The sequence below is a fragment of the Carassius gibelio genome, chromosome A20 (assembly GCF_023724105.1).
Source record: "Carassius gibelio isolate Cgi1373 ecotype wild population from Czech Republic chromosome A20, carGib1.2-hapl.c, whole genome shotgun sequence".
NCBI lineage: Eukaryota > Metazoa > Chordata > Actinopteri > Cypriniformes > Cyprinidae > Carassius > Carassius gibelio.
In genome coordinates, this window is record NC_068390.1 from 10,742,044 (window position 1) to 10,757,488 (window position 15,445).

At 40.3% G+C, this 15,445-nt stretch overlaps 3 protein-coding genes across 3 annotated transcripts in view; 2 read left to right on the forward strand and 1 right to left on the reverse strand.

Moving 5' to 3' along the window:
- Positions 1–361: 361 nt before the first annotated feature.
- On the reverse strand, positions 362–3,041 carry LOC127938939 (inosine triphosphate pyrophosphatase). Its single transcript, XM_052535863.1, has 8 exons — positions 2,881–3,041; positions 2,377–2,434; positions 2,218–2,282; positions 2,065–2,138; positions 1,914–1,945; positions 1,629–1,741; positions 1,012–1,088; positions 362–641 (listed from the first exon to the last, which is right to left on the reverse strand). Exons 1-8 carry the CDS (start codon positions 2,941–2,943, stop codon positions 512–514), a joined length of 612 nt encoding a protein of 203 aa, XP_052391823.1. The 5' UTR covers positions 2,944–3,041; the 3' UTR covers positions 362–511.
- A 98-nt stretch (positions 3,042–3,139) lies between these two features.
- mettl13 (methyltransferase 13, eEF1A lysine and N-terminal methyltransferase) lies at positions 3,140–8,566 on the forward strand. Its single transcript, XM_052535862.1, has 8 exons — positions 3,140–3,479; positions 3,931–4,672; positions 4,808–5,007; positions 5,097–5,286; positions 5,370–5,546; positions 6,556–6,768; positions 7,000–7,131; positions 7,235–8,566. The coding sequence occupies exons 1-8, from the start codon at positions 3,327–3,329 to the stop codon at positions 7,525–7,527; spliced, it is 2,100 nt and encodes a 699-aa protein (XP_052391822.1). The 5' UTR covers positions 3,140–3,326; the 3' UTR covers positions 7,528–8,566.
- Positions 8,567–10,242: 1,676 nt separating this feature from the next.
- Positions 10,243–15,445, forward strand: part of LOC127938862 (dynamin-2-like) — a 41,873-nt gene continuing 36,670 nt past the window's right edge. The window contains exon 1 of the mRNA XM_052535759.1: positions 10,243–10,446. Coding sequence (XP_052391719.1) covers positions 10,301–10,446 — 146 coding nt within the window. The 5' untranslated portion in view covers positions 10,243–10,300. The remainder of the gene's footprint in view (positions 10,447–15,445) is intronic.

Here is a 15,445-nt window from a genome sequence, read left to right on the forward strand (position 1 = left end):
GAGGAACACACACAGTAGATGATATAACTGTAATACAGAGTTCATATCCTCCCCTGCGCAGAGGGCAGATGAACAAACAAGCGGTGTCACAGGATCATCCTGAAGATTTATTACTCTGAAATCTTCATATCTCTATCCAGAGACCTGCTTTATCCTCTCTCTCTCTCTCTCTCACACACACACACACACACACACACACACACACACACACACACACACCTATTACGAAGCAATCCAAATGGGGACATATCATAAACTGTTTCTATACTAAGCCAGTTAATCACTACGGCTAACGATAACTTCATAAATGTATTACTAATTAAAATGAATTCTGAAAATGAAAGATGCAGATATACTGTGATTATTATAAACAAAGCATTTATTTAAAAGACAAGGATGGAGTACATTTGAAACCATTTATGAGCAGCACATTAGTGTTTGATTGGAGCCGGAGCCTGATGAGGCAAACTGAGCTCTGATTGGCTGAATCTGTTTGGAAAGGCAACAGTACTCAGTCCTGGTGTTGTGTGCTCTTGGTCTCTGGTGTGTCGTTGAGCCTGGAGAAGTGTTCAGACAAGGCTGCCAGGGCACGGTACCGATGGGAGATGCTGTTCTTCACTTCTTTAGGGAGCTCAGCATAACTGCCAACAGAAATATGGCACAGAGCAATGAGAAAAACAAAATCACGATCAAAAGAAAAGTGCCAAGTTTATCTGACAAATTTATATGGCATACAGTTTAACCTATTGTTGCCAGAAATGTACTTTCAATGCTTTCGTTCCCACGTCAATGTTTCATTCTCTGAGGAGTACAAATGTGTTTTATAAAGCGTCTTACAACATGCCTTCTTATACTGTGAACATGTGGACTATAGGGAAAAGACTTTCATAAATATTTTTTAGATTTGGTTAAATGAAAACACAAGACTTTTGAGAGGGTCTACTTCGACAATAATGTCACCTACTGGTAAACCTGAGAAACACACCTGCAAAGTTAAGAAATGATACTCACGTTTTTTCATAGCCATCAGGCTGAAAACAAGGATCCCAACCAAAATCCCTCGGGCCCCTGGGATCAACAATACGGCCCTGAAAATAAATTATTAGAATTGTTGGAGGTAGGAATAAAAACCTGCATGCTTTAGTGTTCAACACAACACATTTATAAATACTACCCGTCAAAGGTTTGTGGTCAGCAAGATTTTTTTGAAAGAAGCGAATGCTTGTAATCAGCCAAAAAAGTGACATCAAAGGCATTTATAATGTTGCAATAGATTTAATATCAAATAAATGATGAACTTTCAGTTTATCAAGAAAATCAAAAAAAAAAAAAAAAAAAAAAGGATAGCTTACCACAAAAATATTAAGCAGCACAACTATGGTAACAATTGATAACAACAATGTTACAACACTAATAATAATAATAATAATAAGTGTTTTTTGAACTGCAAATGATATATGAATCTGTAATGATGCTGAAAAATTTAAAACAGAAAACCATAAATAGAAGTTATTTAAAATTGTAATAATATTTCACTATAATGCTGGTTTTAGTTTATTTCCGATGCTCAGTGTATGAACCACTACATCATGTCTCTGATGGGACGGGGAGTTAATAAACATGCTCACCTCGGTTATTCCTCTGAACAGCTGAACTGGCTTGTCTTTTCCAGCACAGAAAGCAAATGTACACAGAGCCCAGGCAGATTTATCTTCAAAACCTGCTAGCAATTTATACAGTCCTACAAACATAAAGAAAGCAGCTCGTTTTGCCTCTGCATTCAATATGGCTCCTTAAGAGATAAAGCTGAAATAAAAGTAACAACAACTCGAAAAGAATAAAAACAAAAATGGAAAGACTGACTAAAATAACAGTATTCAGTAGTAACCTAAATCTATATTAAAGTGTCTTACCTTCTGGCTTCAGTTTATCCAAGAACCATTTTCTGTGGAGGGAAAAAAACATTTATAATGAATATAAAATGTATTGAATGCACTGTGCATTATACTTACACCATAACACTGTTTTATATTTACAGAATTTAAAGGTGCTAGAGCGACTCACATGTAAGGTCCTGGTAGTCCTCCTAGTGCCCTGAAGCACAGACAGGTGTCCTCCACCAGCACTGGCCCGTCCACCTTCACACAAAACACACAACATCATCATCATCATCATCATGTCTGAGACTTCAGCAAAAAGGGTATGCAGTTTACAAACCTGCATTGCTGCTTCTTGACATTTGTGTATAGAAATATCATCTGGTTCCCCTTGATATTCAGGCACTGGAAGAGAAGCCACAATCACATCACAAATACAGCCACAGCATGCTTGATATTGTGAGTCAACAAAGCAGAAGAATACTAGCCAGATACTTACAATCAATCTTCTTGGAAATCAGTTTGTAGGGAAATTTGTCCCCAAGGATCTGAACCACCTGTGTGAACAGGAAAGTATTAGATTGATAGGCAGGTTCAACGGGTATAAATCATTTTGATTATCGAGAAATAAATAACAGTAATCCATGTTCACATGTGTTCAAAGGGATGACACTTTCAGCCACTGCAAGAGATGCTGGTCTTTCTGAATCTGTGATTTCTCCAATATTGCAGGTTTACAGTGAAACTAATTCACTGAGTCCCCTAAATCAGTTGATCATCCATGTAAGAAAAATGCATGAGAACCACTAGGCGGTTATTTAGGATTGAGGATTGGACTTGGCATTACACTGTTTATTAAAGCTTCCCAAAACAGATCTCTCAGTGTTTCGCAGCATGTGAGCAGAGACTATTCATTCACTCTTATTCACATTTTGTTCTCCGTTGTATTAAAATTGGATGATTTGTAACCGACCCAATATTTTTAAACACGCCACACTCTCACCTCTTCCAATTTTTTCGCGTTCCCGGTAACGAACACCACAGCTCTACCGGTAGGTACTGCCATGCTTCAGCCGGTTTCCGACAGACGACACACACTGACGGAACTGTAAAACATTCGGCTCTGTCACGCCATAAACCAATCGTATTCATTGATCTGAAATTTCCACCAATCAGTGAACATTTACGCCTCACTCTAGACACGCCCCCTCATTCACTGACCAATCGCTGGATGCTCAATGCCGTCCTTCTGTAAAATCACCTCGGGTGGAAAACACGCAAAACGTGGGAGAGCGTCCTCACATGTCAACGACTGCAGAATATAAATAATTTCAGAAGTTTTTGACTATTAAAGTACTAAGTGAATTAGCTTCATCGGCCTGAGAGAAAGATTATAATTCATCTAATAAATCAGAATTGAGCAGGAGTTGGAGGATCAGATCCTTAAGCATGAGTTTACTGCCTCGCACCGCCGAGGAGTTCAGCTCCGCGGATTACTGGGAGCGCTTTTTCCGTAAAAGAGGAGAGAAGGCTTTCGAGTGGTACGGAGACTACAACTCCCTTTGCGGCGTGCTGCATAAATACATTAAACCTCGTGATAAGGTAAGAAGACATCGTGAGCACCAGATCAGCCTAATAGAAGGATCCCATGACCATGAAGACTGGAGTAATGGTGCTAAGATTCAGCTTTGCCATCGCATGAATACATTACATTTGAAAATATATTAAATTAGAATCGTGTTGTTTTAAATTGTAATGAGGTTTCAGAGTTTCGGCTTTTTTGTTGTATTTTTTTATTATCAAATACCAACCCGAAACGAAATATTTTATTTTTATTTTAGAAGAATTGTACAGGTTGATCTGTTCTTATCCCTCTTACAAATGAAGTAAGTTTTTAAATTTATTATTTAAGTGGTTCAAACCGATTTTCAAGCCAGTATTGTGAACTGGAGCAACTGGTTCATTAAAAATTAGATTCTACTGAATGATTCATATATATTAAACATCATGTAGAAATTAGAGTTAGGATTGTACCTCTTGTTCTCTGGCGCAGGTGTTGGTGGTGGGCTGTGGTAACTCTGAGCTGAGTGAGCAGCTCTATGATGTTGGCTACCGTCAGTTAACCAACATTGACATCAGCGAGACGGTGGTGTCTCACATGAACCAGAGGAATGCAGAGCACCGTCCTGACCTGACCTTCCGGCAGCTGGATGCCACCCAGACGGGCTTTGAGAGCGGGAGCTTTCAGGCAGCTCTGGATAAGGGCACTCTTGATGCCATGGCTTCAGAAGAGGATGGGGCACTTGCGGGCAGGATGCTGGCAGAAGTTGGCAGAGTTTTGGCTGTGGGGGGTCGGTACGTCTGCATAACTTTAGCCCAGGAGAATATCATAAAGCTGGCTGTGGAACATTTCGTCCAGGGCTGGGCTGTACGAATTCATTGTCTTAGTGGACAGCAGAACGAAGAGTCTGATTCCTCCTTCGCCCTCCCCGTATTCGTTCTGGTCTGCACCAAATTCCGCCAAGCGCCCCCGTTTGCAGTGCTTGAGTTGTGTCAGGGGGAGGATGGCGCTCCTGTTAGACTTGCGTCAGTACCAGAGCTGTTGTCCGCTGTGAAGGAGAGACAGGCCTACAATCTAATGCTGCATAAGCTCAGAGGAGGAACAGACGCTGACAGCACACCGTCCCTCACGCTGTGCCATGCAGCCACCGGCCGGCCGCGATACACTCTGACCGTGCAGGACAGCCTGCCTTGTGCCAAGCTGCCACGGAGTAATCACTTCGCCATCTTTATCGGTGAGCATTTGGTTCTTTTGCATTTTCAATGTGATGATCACTGTAATCATAGGCCAAGTGTAGTTACCTATATACATAGTGCAGCAGTCAAATTTCGGTTAACTTTTTTTCTAATGAATGCATTTTTATTTTTAGTTCCTCAGGGCCGTGAGTCTGATTGGTTATATGGCTCTGCTGAAGGTCGGTCTCAATTGGCATCCAGTGCAAAATTCAGACGCCTGGTCATTGTGGCGATGCATCGAGATCAGGAGTATGAGGACATGCAGGCCGTCCAATCAGAGCTCTCTCCAATGGTGATGGAACTCGCTCCTCCTGGAATGCCAGCCAATCAGCAGGTGCTCAGGAATCAAATGCATCTGTGTTACACTTTATCTTGTCCTCATTCCTCACTCATGCACTCTCTTTCGCATTTCCTCTGGTACAGGTGCCGTTCCTGTCTGTGGGAGGAGATCTGGGGTGGAGGGAAGTCATCGGACGAGGGGTTAGCGCTTTGACTGGAGAGTATTCTGTGGAGGATGTGAGAGGAGAGGACGGTCACCTCTATCGCAGGCTCATCTTCATGAACAATTCCCAGCTGGTGCAGTCAGAGAGCAGACTGCGGTCTGCCGCCACAGGTGTGGAACCGCTGTGTTTCAATTCTGGAAGGTTTATAGAACAACTGGAGATTTATTTCAGTGTGTGCTGTCTCTTTTGCTAGCATCTTCTGCTCACAAAAAGAAGAACAAGAAAAAATCCAAACCATCTGTTTCTGAAGCCCCTGCTTTAACGGGGGTTAAAGATCGCATCGTGGACAGAGGTTTTCTCTGCTGTACGCACCATGAAGTCATGGTGGCGGGTTTAGCCATGTTAGGAATGGATGCAATCAATAATAAAGGTAAGTGTGCTGCTAACATTAAAAAGCTTAGTGAAAGTGCTTTGTGAAGTTTTCCATTCAAAAGGAGTGGTCTCATTTAACTTGTATAGCCATATCCCGGCTAAATACACATACAATAATATAAGCCTTGAAGTATACATTACCGTTCAAAAGTTTGAGTTCGATATTATTTTTTTGAAAGAAGGGTGTTTTATGTTTCCTAAGGCTGTAAAAATAAATAACATCCGCATAAAAGTTTGTAGTCTTTGTGTTATGTTGCAAAGTATGATAGCTTTGTGTATGGAACCGAATAGAAATGTTGCCCTTCCCTAAATCGTGTCAATATTTCGTTACGCCAGTAGGTGGCGACAAATGACTGATAATTGAATCATTCATTCAAGAGATTTGTTCAAAAAAGCTGATTCATTCAAGTAAGGTCTTTAGGAGTAAGACATTGAACAGAACTTTTCACAAATAATTCTAGATAATTGTAAAATAGACTGCAGCATTTAACGTTTTGTCAGAATCTCTAATAAATTACGGTATTTTGTTCTTAGTGTCTAATTTTCCAGAATGGTGCAGCTTCACTAGCACGTATCCAGTGCAGTAGATCGATACAATAAGATTAGATTAGGTTCAACTTTATTTTCATTATGCAGAGTACAAGTACAGAGCTAATGAAATGCAGTTAGCATCTAACCAGAAGTGCAAGAATATAGTGTTTTATCTACATAAAAGTGCAGAGTAAGTGAAGCTATGATTTACAGAATTTACAGTGGACTTGCTATATACAGTACTGAGCAGAGTATATACAGAATATAAATAGAAATGCAATGTAGGGATTGTATGTACATCATATGAACAGCAGCAACTTGAGAACTGTGGTAATAAATACAGTTGGATGAGTGTGCAAAAGTATTGTTAAACAATGTATTCTATGCAAAATAAACGTAGTGCATGAATCATACGTTTTACCACTGTTATGGTGTTCGCATTAGTTTTGATTAGTCTGGCACATGTTCTCCAACAGATCACCCGGTGTCCGTGTTACTGGTGGGACTAGGTGGTGGTGGTTTACCCCAGTTTGTGCATGACTTTGTGCCGTGTGCACGGGTTGAGGTGGTTGAACTGGACCCAGCTGTGCTGGAAGTGGCTCAGTCCTGGTTCGGATTTCACACGGACGAGAGGCTGAAAGTTATACTTGGAGACGGACTGGAGCACATCAAAACTCTGGAGAGCAAGGGTGAGAAAACATCTAGATTTATTCATTCTAATACTCTTTTGACTTCAAGGCTTTGTAGTTGAAGGCCCCATGCCTTTTCCATTTGTTCGTGATTTACTGTATAGAGATAAAGAGTTTTAAAAATATGTTTTACTTTCAATTTGACAGTTTTAGAGCTTGGCATATTATTTCTCTACTGTATTATCTACTTTGTTACTATATCTACTATATTATTTTTCTGCACTCATATAGGAGGACATTCTTTTGATGTCATAATGTTTGACGTTGACAGCAAAGACACAACCCTGGGCATGAGCTGCCCTCCGTCTGCCTTTGTAGAAACATCACTTCTGAAGAAAGTTTACAGCTTATTAACCCCTCGAGGTAAGCACTTAGTGTTGTATGATCAGTTTTGATACTTTGAAAGTTCTGATGTTGAGATATTTTGTATATTACCATGATCACTCTTCTTTTCTTTCCCCCACAGGACTGTTCATGTTGAACCTAGTGTGTCGTGACTCGGCTCTGAGGAAGTCAGTTCTCGAGCGTGTTCAAGCCGCGTTCCCGTGTGTGTTCTCTCGTGGAATCGAGGGTGAAGTCAATGAGGTGCTGCTGTGTTGCAGAAGTGCAGGAGAGGGACACAAACCTCACAGCATTTCACAAACATTACAGCAGACAGCAAAAGACCTGCAGAAGACACTACGTGCCAACACCCAGAATGCACCATGTGTGCCTCAAATAGACATTACTGCAATGTTGAATGACCTGAAAGTGATCTAAAGACTGAGAAAAGATGGAGCGAAAACAAAAACTAAAATAAATGGCTGTTTGACCTAAAAAATGTGTATCATTTTTAAGGTTAAGAAATTAATTTAGCTGTAAACTTATGTTGCCATATCTTTGACTAAATGGCATACAGCCTGTTCATTTTGCAGATTATTCTGGAAAAAACAAAACACCTGCTTAGAAAGGAAGGAATCATCTGACTGATATTTAAAGCAACCATCACAGTTTGTTTAGACATTGTGTAGCATTTAGGGAAAATTCCTTCTGAAATAAATTCAGCCCTTTGAAAGAACACAGCAAAATAATGTCAAATGTTTAAACGTATATTGTGTGTATATATGAAAACTATAACAACCTTTATCATTGATGATCTAGATCTAAATGGAAAGACCATCATCAATAGACATTTAAAGACTCAAATTATTATCAAAACAAAGCGCAAAATCATTGCATTTTATAGGACAAATAATGACGATATAGGGACTACACTTTATGTTCAGATAAAAATAAGAGTCCCTGCTAGGGTCAGTACATTAAAAATAAGCATACTTGAAGATGAGTCAGTTTTCACTCGGAAATTGCTGATCAACTTTAGAAATAATTACAAAAAATTATTTACTGCAAATTAAATACTGCAAAACAAACAAACAAACAAAAAAAATTCAGTTTAGAGGTAGAAAGACTGAAATACTGTTTTCTTTTTAAAATAATATTTTTTGCAAAAACTCCAAAATTGTTATATTATTGACAACTTAAAAATATCATTTTTATAGTGTACATTTTATCTTGTTGGATCGGTTTCAAGTTTAAACAAACATAAAAATGGAAAAGAAAACGCTGTTGTCTCATTCATCTCATTCTTTCAAAGTAACGGTCCTTTCTGTTGAGAAGTGTTTTATAGTCATATATCAGTTATGTTCAGGTAATGTATGGTTTTAGGAAGTCTTTACTCACTGACAGAAATATAAATGAACTGTACTCTTGTATAGTGAAATGCGCTGTAGAATTTATACAGAAGCAACCTATCTGGCAACCCTGTGTGTAGTGTTATTTTTAGCTGATGAGTCTATTGTACTGAAATGAGGGTGGATGTCCCCTACAGTGTCATGAACTGAGGGGTGGCGGCCCTGCCATAAAAACAAACTAAATGATAAACATACAGCAGCTAGCTACTATAGAAGTACATAACTATCTTAGTTTGATATTAAAGTATGGAAACAATTCTAAATATAGAATTTAGCTTTGTTTATACCTGTTTGTTTTGATTTTTGTGTGTGTGTGTGTGTGCTGCTTCGTATCCTTCTGTGTGTTTGGTGTTAAAATATCACAGTTTTTTTAACTTAATTTAAAGGTCCTTTGGAACGCTAATTTAATTTATACTGATGTGATTTCATAATTTTTTTACTTTCATTGAATTGAACTGAGTCGTAAGAGTAACCAGTCGGATTAGAGGTTTGTGTTTGTACATATTATAATATGAAGATCCACCTGCTGCTGTGGTTGAAACCATAGACAGTAAAAGAAATGGACACAGCGACCCCATTGGAACTCAATTGAGACAAATGAAGCCCAGTTTTAGCGTTTTTTAGCACTTCCGTTTCTGACGCGCAGACTCAAACGAAGCTTGACGACGTCAGCAACCTATCTGCCAGATGTAAATCTTCTAAGTGGCTGTGCGTGCAAACTGCCATCGTTAATCTTGCAGAGACGGCGAGCTTGAGCGGGGAGTTCTTTGGCGTGAGTGAGCAGGAGTAAGTATTCTGATTAATTATTTTGTATAGTATTTTAAAATGTAACGACAGTACGCCATATTAAGTTAATTGCCTGCGAGCTTCTCCTCCTGTCTTTACGGTAATGCGACAGAGAGCCGAGTGGTTATGACGCAATCGTTAGCCTATTTTTACAAAAACTGTTTCTACGGGGCCATAATGTAACATAGAAGGTAATGGAGCCCTTTATACATTGTCGTGTATCTTTAGAAATAAATAATGGACAAACCGAGTCTTTAAACGCCTCAGATGTAAAGTTATTCGCTGTCAAAGTGACGCCAAAATGAATGGGAGTCAATGGGAATGCTAACGCAAGTGAAGTTCTGCTAAAAGATGGCAGCCCCCACCCGACCTCAACTTCCGGTCGAGTTCCTTGCCCCTTGGTTGAAACGCGCCGCGCCACGCGCCACTTCTTACTTTATCAAACTTCAGATATTTAATATTTTTGTACCTCATACGTTTGTGTATATAATAATAATAATAATAATAATAATAAACATTTTTAATAGAATTTTTAATGTACCTCCAGATTCTTAAGAGAGGAGCGGAGTCTGAGCGTGCACGCGCAAGCGCACTCAACGAGCGGACAGTTGTCTGTCAGGTTTCGACCACAAGTTGAGTTCAGGAGTTAACGAGTGGTTATAACACTCTTGACTTCCACTGGAGATAGTTCATGTGGTTTCTTTATATGTCGCATTGTAAGTTAATTGCGCGCCTGTCAGGACCAAACGTTCAGAACTCACTTCAGGTGATTTAACTGCCTGCGGTTTACAAACGTTGTTAGTATGTTCTTTATGTATACTTAGTAATTAAAAGAAGAAGAAAAAAAACGTATTTTGAAGTTACACCGTATAATTTTTTAATCAGAATAGTATGTCTAGGGAAGAAAAAAAGTTGGCATGATGTTTCTCAATTTCAGTTTTTTTTAATATAGCAAAGCAGAATTGTCCGGTCGCGCGCCGGATCCTCTCCGCTCCGTATCCACGGGGAACCGGGGGATGGAGGAGCTGATCCCGCTGGTGAACCGGCTGCAGGACGCCTTCAGTGCCATCGGACAGAGCTGTGACCTGGACCTGCCGCAGATCGCAGTGGTCGGGGGTCAGAGCGCAGGCAAAAGCTCCGTCCTGGAAAATTTCGTGGGCAGGTAGGTTATGAGACCGTCATAGCTGCGCGCTGCAGTTGTTTATTATAATTAATAGTTCAGTTTAACATACCGGAGATTAGCGAATATGTTATACATGTAATGAGTATTGGTCAAACCATGTGTTTTAGCCTAACGTTACCTGATTGGTAGATATCGGGGTGACTGAAGGCTTGTGTCAGAATTCTATCATTGCGTGGCCACGTGCACATGATGGTGATAAACTGATTAATCAGCTCGTGATGTTCAGTCGAGTCACTTCTCTGCAGAGGCACTGAACTGTATCGCTGAAGCAGGAGCAGATGTTCTCATCTTAGTCGGGAGCAGTCACTACCTCTTCCTCCGTTTGTCTAATGGCCCGCCAAGCCACTGTCCGTGATCTATGCAGAATCTGAAGATTTTCTTAGTTTTCTCTGGACTATATGGATCATTAAAACAAGCTGGCAACTAATTTTTCAAAGACCCCCCCCCCCCCCCCCCCCCCAACCCCCTGTATCTGATTGGTCCCTTAATAGATGTGACAGATTTTCCCATGGTTTAGATTTGTTAAGGGACGCCATTTCAAATGTCACTTTTTTATCTCTTGAGATAAAACTGCCTGATGTACTATAAAAGCCTCTGTAACTTTCCAAACTCAAGACAAGATTCATAAATGATTCATTTGAAGCAGTGCTCTGCTCTGATTGGTCAGATGGCCTAGTCCTTTGTGATTGGTCTATTATCCACTTTTAAACCCTAAAAATGGCAAGATCATAAAGAGACATCAGAAAATTAATTTATTGCTATTTTTCATCTTAATGGGACACAAATAATACAACTTGATCATTTTTTTTTTTTTCAAAACATGACTTTTAATATTTATTTTAATGTTTGTACCCCACAGGATACATTGCCAGTTTGGGGGTATATACATTAACTGTAAATAGAACAGATATTACAGATATTTGAGAATGGAGATATTTCCTGATATATTAAGCATGTTTGGAATTGTTTTGAATAAAAAGGACATAGGCAGGCATTATGTATTATGCCTGTGATATATAGCCATCATGGAACTGAGACTGGGATTACTGACAAGTCGTTTAGGCTGTTCAGTGTCATCTAAATACATTTATTTATTGTGTACTGTCAGCTTCACAATTTTGCAGATCATTTACATTCACAGACTACACTGCATGAAAGGTAACAGTTGAGAGTTTAAAATTACAGTTTAAAATGTTGGGTCACTGCTAGTGTCATGCTGTACAATTTGAGCAATGCTTGAGCAGGGCTATATTCTGTATTCTCAAGCCATACGATAGGAAGACCAGTCCACAATTGAAGTTACTTTTCACTGGAAATCATGCCTCTCTAGTTAAAATGTGCAGTGGGGACTGATTTAAGGACTACAACACAAATTTATGAAAATAAGGTGACTAAGAAGGACCAGTTAGTCCTGTCTGATTTCACTCATCCATTGTGGAATGGAGTGGAATAATTTATTCAGTAGAATGAACTTCAATTGTGCAGTAATTTGATGGCCTATTTAGAAGTCATGCACAGGAAATAATGAGTATCCATAGCAATGAGTATGAATGGAGGAGAGCCGTGCACCCTCAGCCATCTGCTATCTCAGGATCACTACCAGTCAGTGGAACACCAGAGATGCCTGGAGAAATGGTTTAGTGAAATTAGATCTCACTTTGAGAGGGAGCATAGTGCTTGGGTTTAGAACAATAAGTAGTTGATTTTTACATGGCCAGTAGAAGACATTTAAAAATTAAAAGATCAAATTTAGCTGAAGGGTTTGGAATCTTTCTTTATGAAGAACTTCCCAGTTTCTCACTCTGGTTTACATTACATTTGCATTTAAAAAAAATGGAAAACTGTATTTATCTTGGCATAGTTTGAATAATACCAGTTCTGTACTTGGAAATGACATATTGTGAGCCTCAAGCAACATTGTTTCCTCCTTATGTAAATCTTGCATGCAAAAGACCACAAAAAATAGGCAATTCAGAACATAACACCGACTGTGTCAACATTTCAACATTTGCATACACCCGCCCATATTCTATGTCAGCTGCCAGCCGAACCTGCACAGCCAAATCATCAGAAGTTCTGCAGCTATTGTGAAGAAACAAAGTGAGGATAATAGCGAAAACAAACACTCTACGAGCTTAAAACCAAAAAAAGTGACATACAGCCAAGTATAGTGACCCATACTCAGAATTAGTGAAATGCTGTGGTGCCCAGGGAGCAGTTTGGGGTTCGATGCCTTGCTCAAGGGAACCTAAGTCGTGGTATTGCCATCTGGAGACTCGAACCCACAACTCTAGGGTTAGGAATCATACTCTCTAAGCACTAGGCCGCAAATTCCCCTGTTATCTATAATTAAGATATTATACATAACATAAAATACATCAGTAATACCCCTTGTTATTTTTTAAATAGCTTGGACTAGTTTTGAAAAAGGCAGTTGCTAGCAAGTGGCCAAATGGAGCTATAAGAGTTTATCATCACACCGAACAGGTAGACTACTCACTAGTCTGCTTTTATAGCCTCATTATGTTCATAAAATGCTCTTGCAAACTATTCTAAAATGTTTTTAAAGAGTTTTTAAGAGTCGTTGGAAGTAAAGTGATTGTAACACTAAAGTCATGCAACCGTGGTGTAGTTCATTTATACCTAAATACATGTCTTCTTCTTCTGATGCATGACCTTGGACACATCATCAGTGTTGTTTCCAGGAGTCACTGGGTGTTTTGGGTCTTACAACAGACACCCTCGTCCTGGCGACCCAACCAAGACTGATCAGACCCCGGCCTGTGTCCAAGTGGCATTCTGCTACCCCCACTGCTCTCCCCTCTTCATCCAGAGCCATCTGGAAGCTTTTTCTGCTGCCTTCTTGTTGTTGCCTATGGCTCTTCTTCGGTTAACACCTACTATGCCCAGCATGCCGTAGGCCTTGTTCAGGGACTGACTGGCAAACCCCCTGCTGCCCACCTCTACTGGCATACACCTGGTCCTCCATCCGTTCCTCCGACAATCCTCCACCAGTTCTTGGTATTTCTCCCACTTTCTCTCTTTAGCTTCCTCCATTCTCTCCTCCCGAAGCACTGTCAGCTCCAACAAGATCAGTTGTTTTGTGCCTTCAGAGACCAAGATGATGATTTGGACTGGGTGATATCTGTTGAAATTTTCAGATGCCTTTCCAGGTCAACTTCAATTACCCAGTCATCCAGTCCCAGGCTTTGGTGAGTAAACCTCCAGAGCAATTTTTTCAATGCTCAATTCTCTGACTTTTGTCCTTCCCTGATGAAGTGAATGGCCTTGGCTGCAACTTGGGTGTGTCGCTTGTCCTTGGTCCCCTTACTGATTGCCTTAGCGATGGATTTGAGGACCTGGTCGTGGCTCCATCGATACCGGGCCTCACCCAGCGCCTTGGAGCAACTGTTTAGGATGTGTTCTAATGTCCCTACTTTGGAACAAAAGGGGCATGCAGGTTTTTCTATTTTCCCCCATGTGCACAGGTTGAATGGATGAATCAAGAACTTGATTCTCTGGGGTTTCTACTTCCAGGTGTCCTTCCAAGTGATACTTCCCTCCATTGCCTGCTCCCACTTCATCCAGGGACCTTGCTGCCACATGGCCAGTGCTCTGCTGGTTCATTCTTCTTCCTCGACTGAAGCTCTCACCTCCTCTTGTACCAGGCTCTGCATCTCCCTTTGCTGGCAGAGTCATATCGGGTCGCTCTTAGGCTCCGAAGTCCGGCTCTGCCTTGCGCCACTGTTCCAAGGATGGCTTTGTGCTTCAGCCAAGATTCTGCTTGCTGGACTGCCTCAGCTGACCTGCACTTCCTTCCTGTCCTCACAACTCCTCCCTGACAGAGCTAAAAGGGAGCCGGAGCTTGTTGGTTTTCCCATATAGGGAATGTTACTTAGGCTATGTGGTAGACCCAGCCATCTATGTAGATAGCTGCTCACCTTTTGCTCAAAACCTTCTAGCAGAGTCATGGGGACCTCATAGATAAGCAGAGGTCAGAGGATTCTTGGGAGGATTCCATGCTGGGAGACCCAGGCCTTGAACCTTCTAGGGAGCCCAGACTTATCAACTGGTTGTACTGATTGTATTTAGGCTTCAAAATTCATTAAAAAAAGTTGTTTAAATGTAACAATTATCATGATGAAGAAAACTCGTGTAGTAATCATAAACATTTGTTGGTCTCAGAGCTTATTTTCTGCAATAATCGATAAGCCAAAGGAAAAGTCGTGTTGGATTTTTGTTGAGGGAAACAGGGTGATGCTACTTTCGTGTTGTCATACAAAATACATAATTATTGCAGCACTTTACACCATGGATGGTTTTACCTGCACCCTGCTCCTCTCCCTGGAAGCCTTCAACTAGGTTTAATCCAGTGGGACTTCTCTCTATTTTGGGCAGTAGTTCCTGTTTTATACCCTATTTCCACTATCATCTTTATCATCCATTGTGACTTCATCTCAAGTCTGGGATTTATGGAAAACACATTTGTCCATGCAAAAGTCAAACTTTTCTCGTCATTGTGCTTTTGCCTGTTTCAAAACTTATTGGATAAAGAACAAAAATCTAAGACAAACAGGCCCACACCATTTAATCAAACAGAAGCCAACAATCAGAACTATGATTGTGTTTACACTTTGGTGTAATCAACCTAGAATTGTTTTTTTTTTTTTTTTTAGAGATATCTCTGCACTTCAAACAGGGGTGGGGGGTATTTTAACATCACCTGTAAAGAATATCAGTGATCCAGCTGCAGTTCCTCTACTGGACTGTTTTATTTATAGACTGTACTTATGTCCTCTGCACATGCATGGAGAAAATGAACTGGTTTTGGATTATGAATTCACTACTTTATGATTATGTAAAGCTAGACTGTCTCACAACTCATTTGTAAATGTACAGGCCAGTTCAAGTTGTGTGTAAACGTGCCATAAATATCAAGAGTATGAGGGTCATGAAGGGTGGGAGGAGGCTTGTAAGA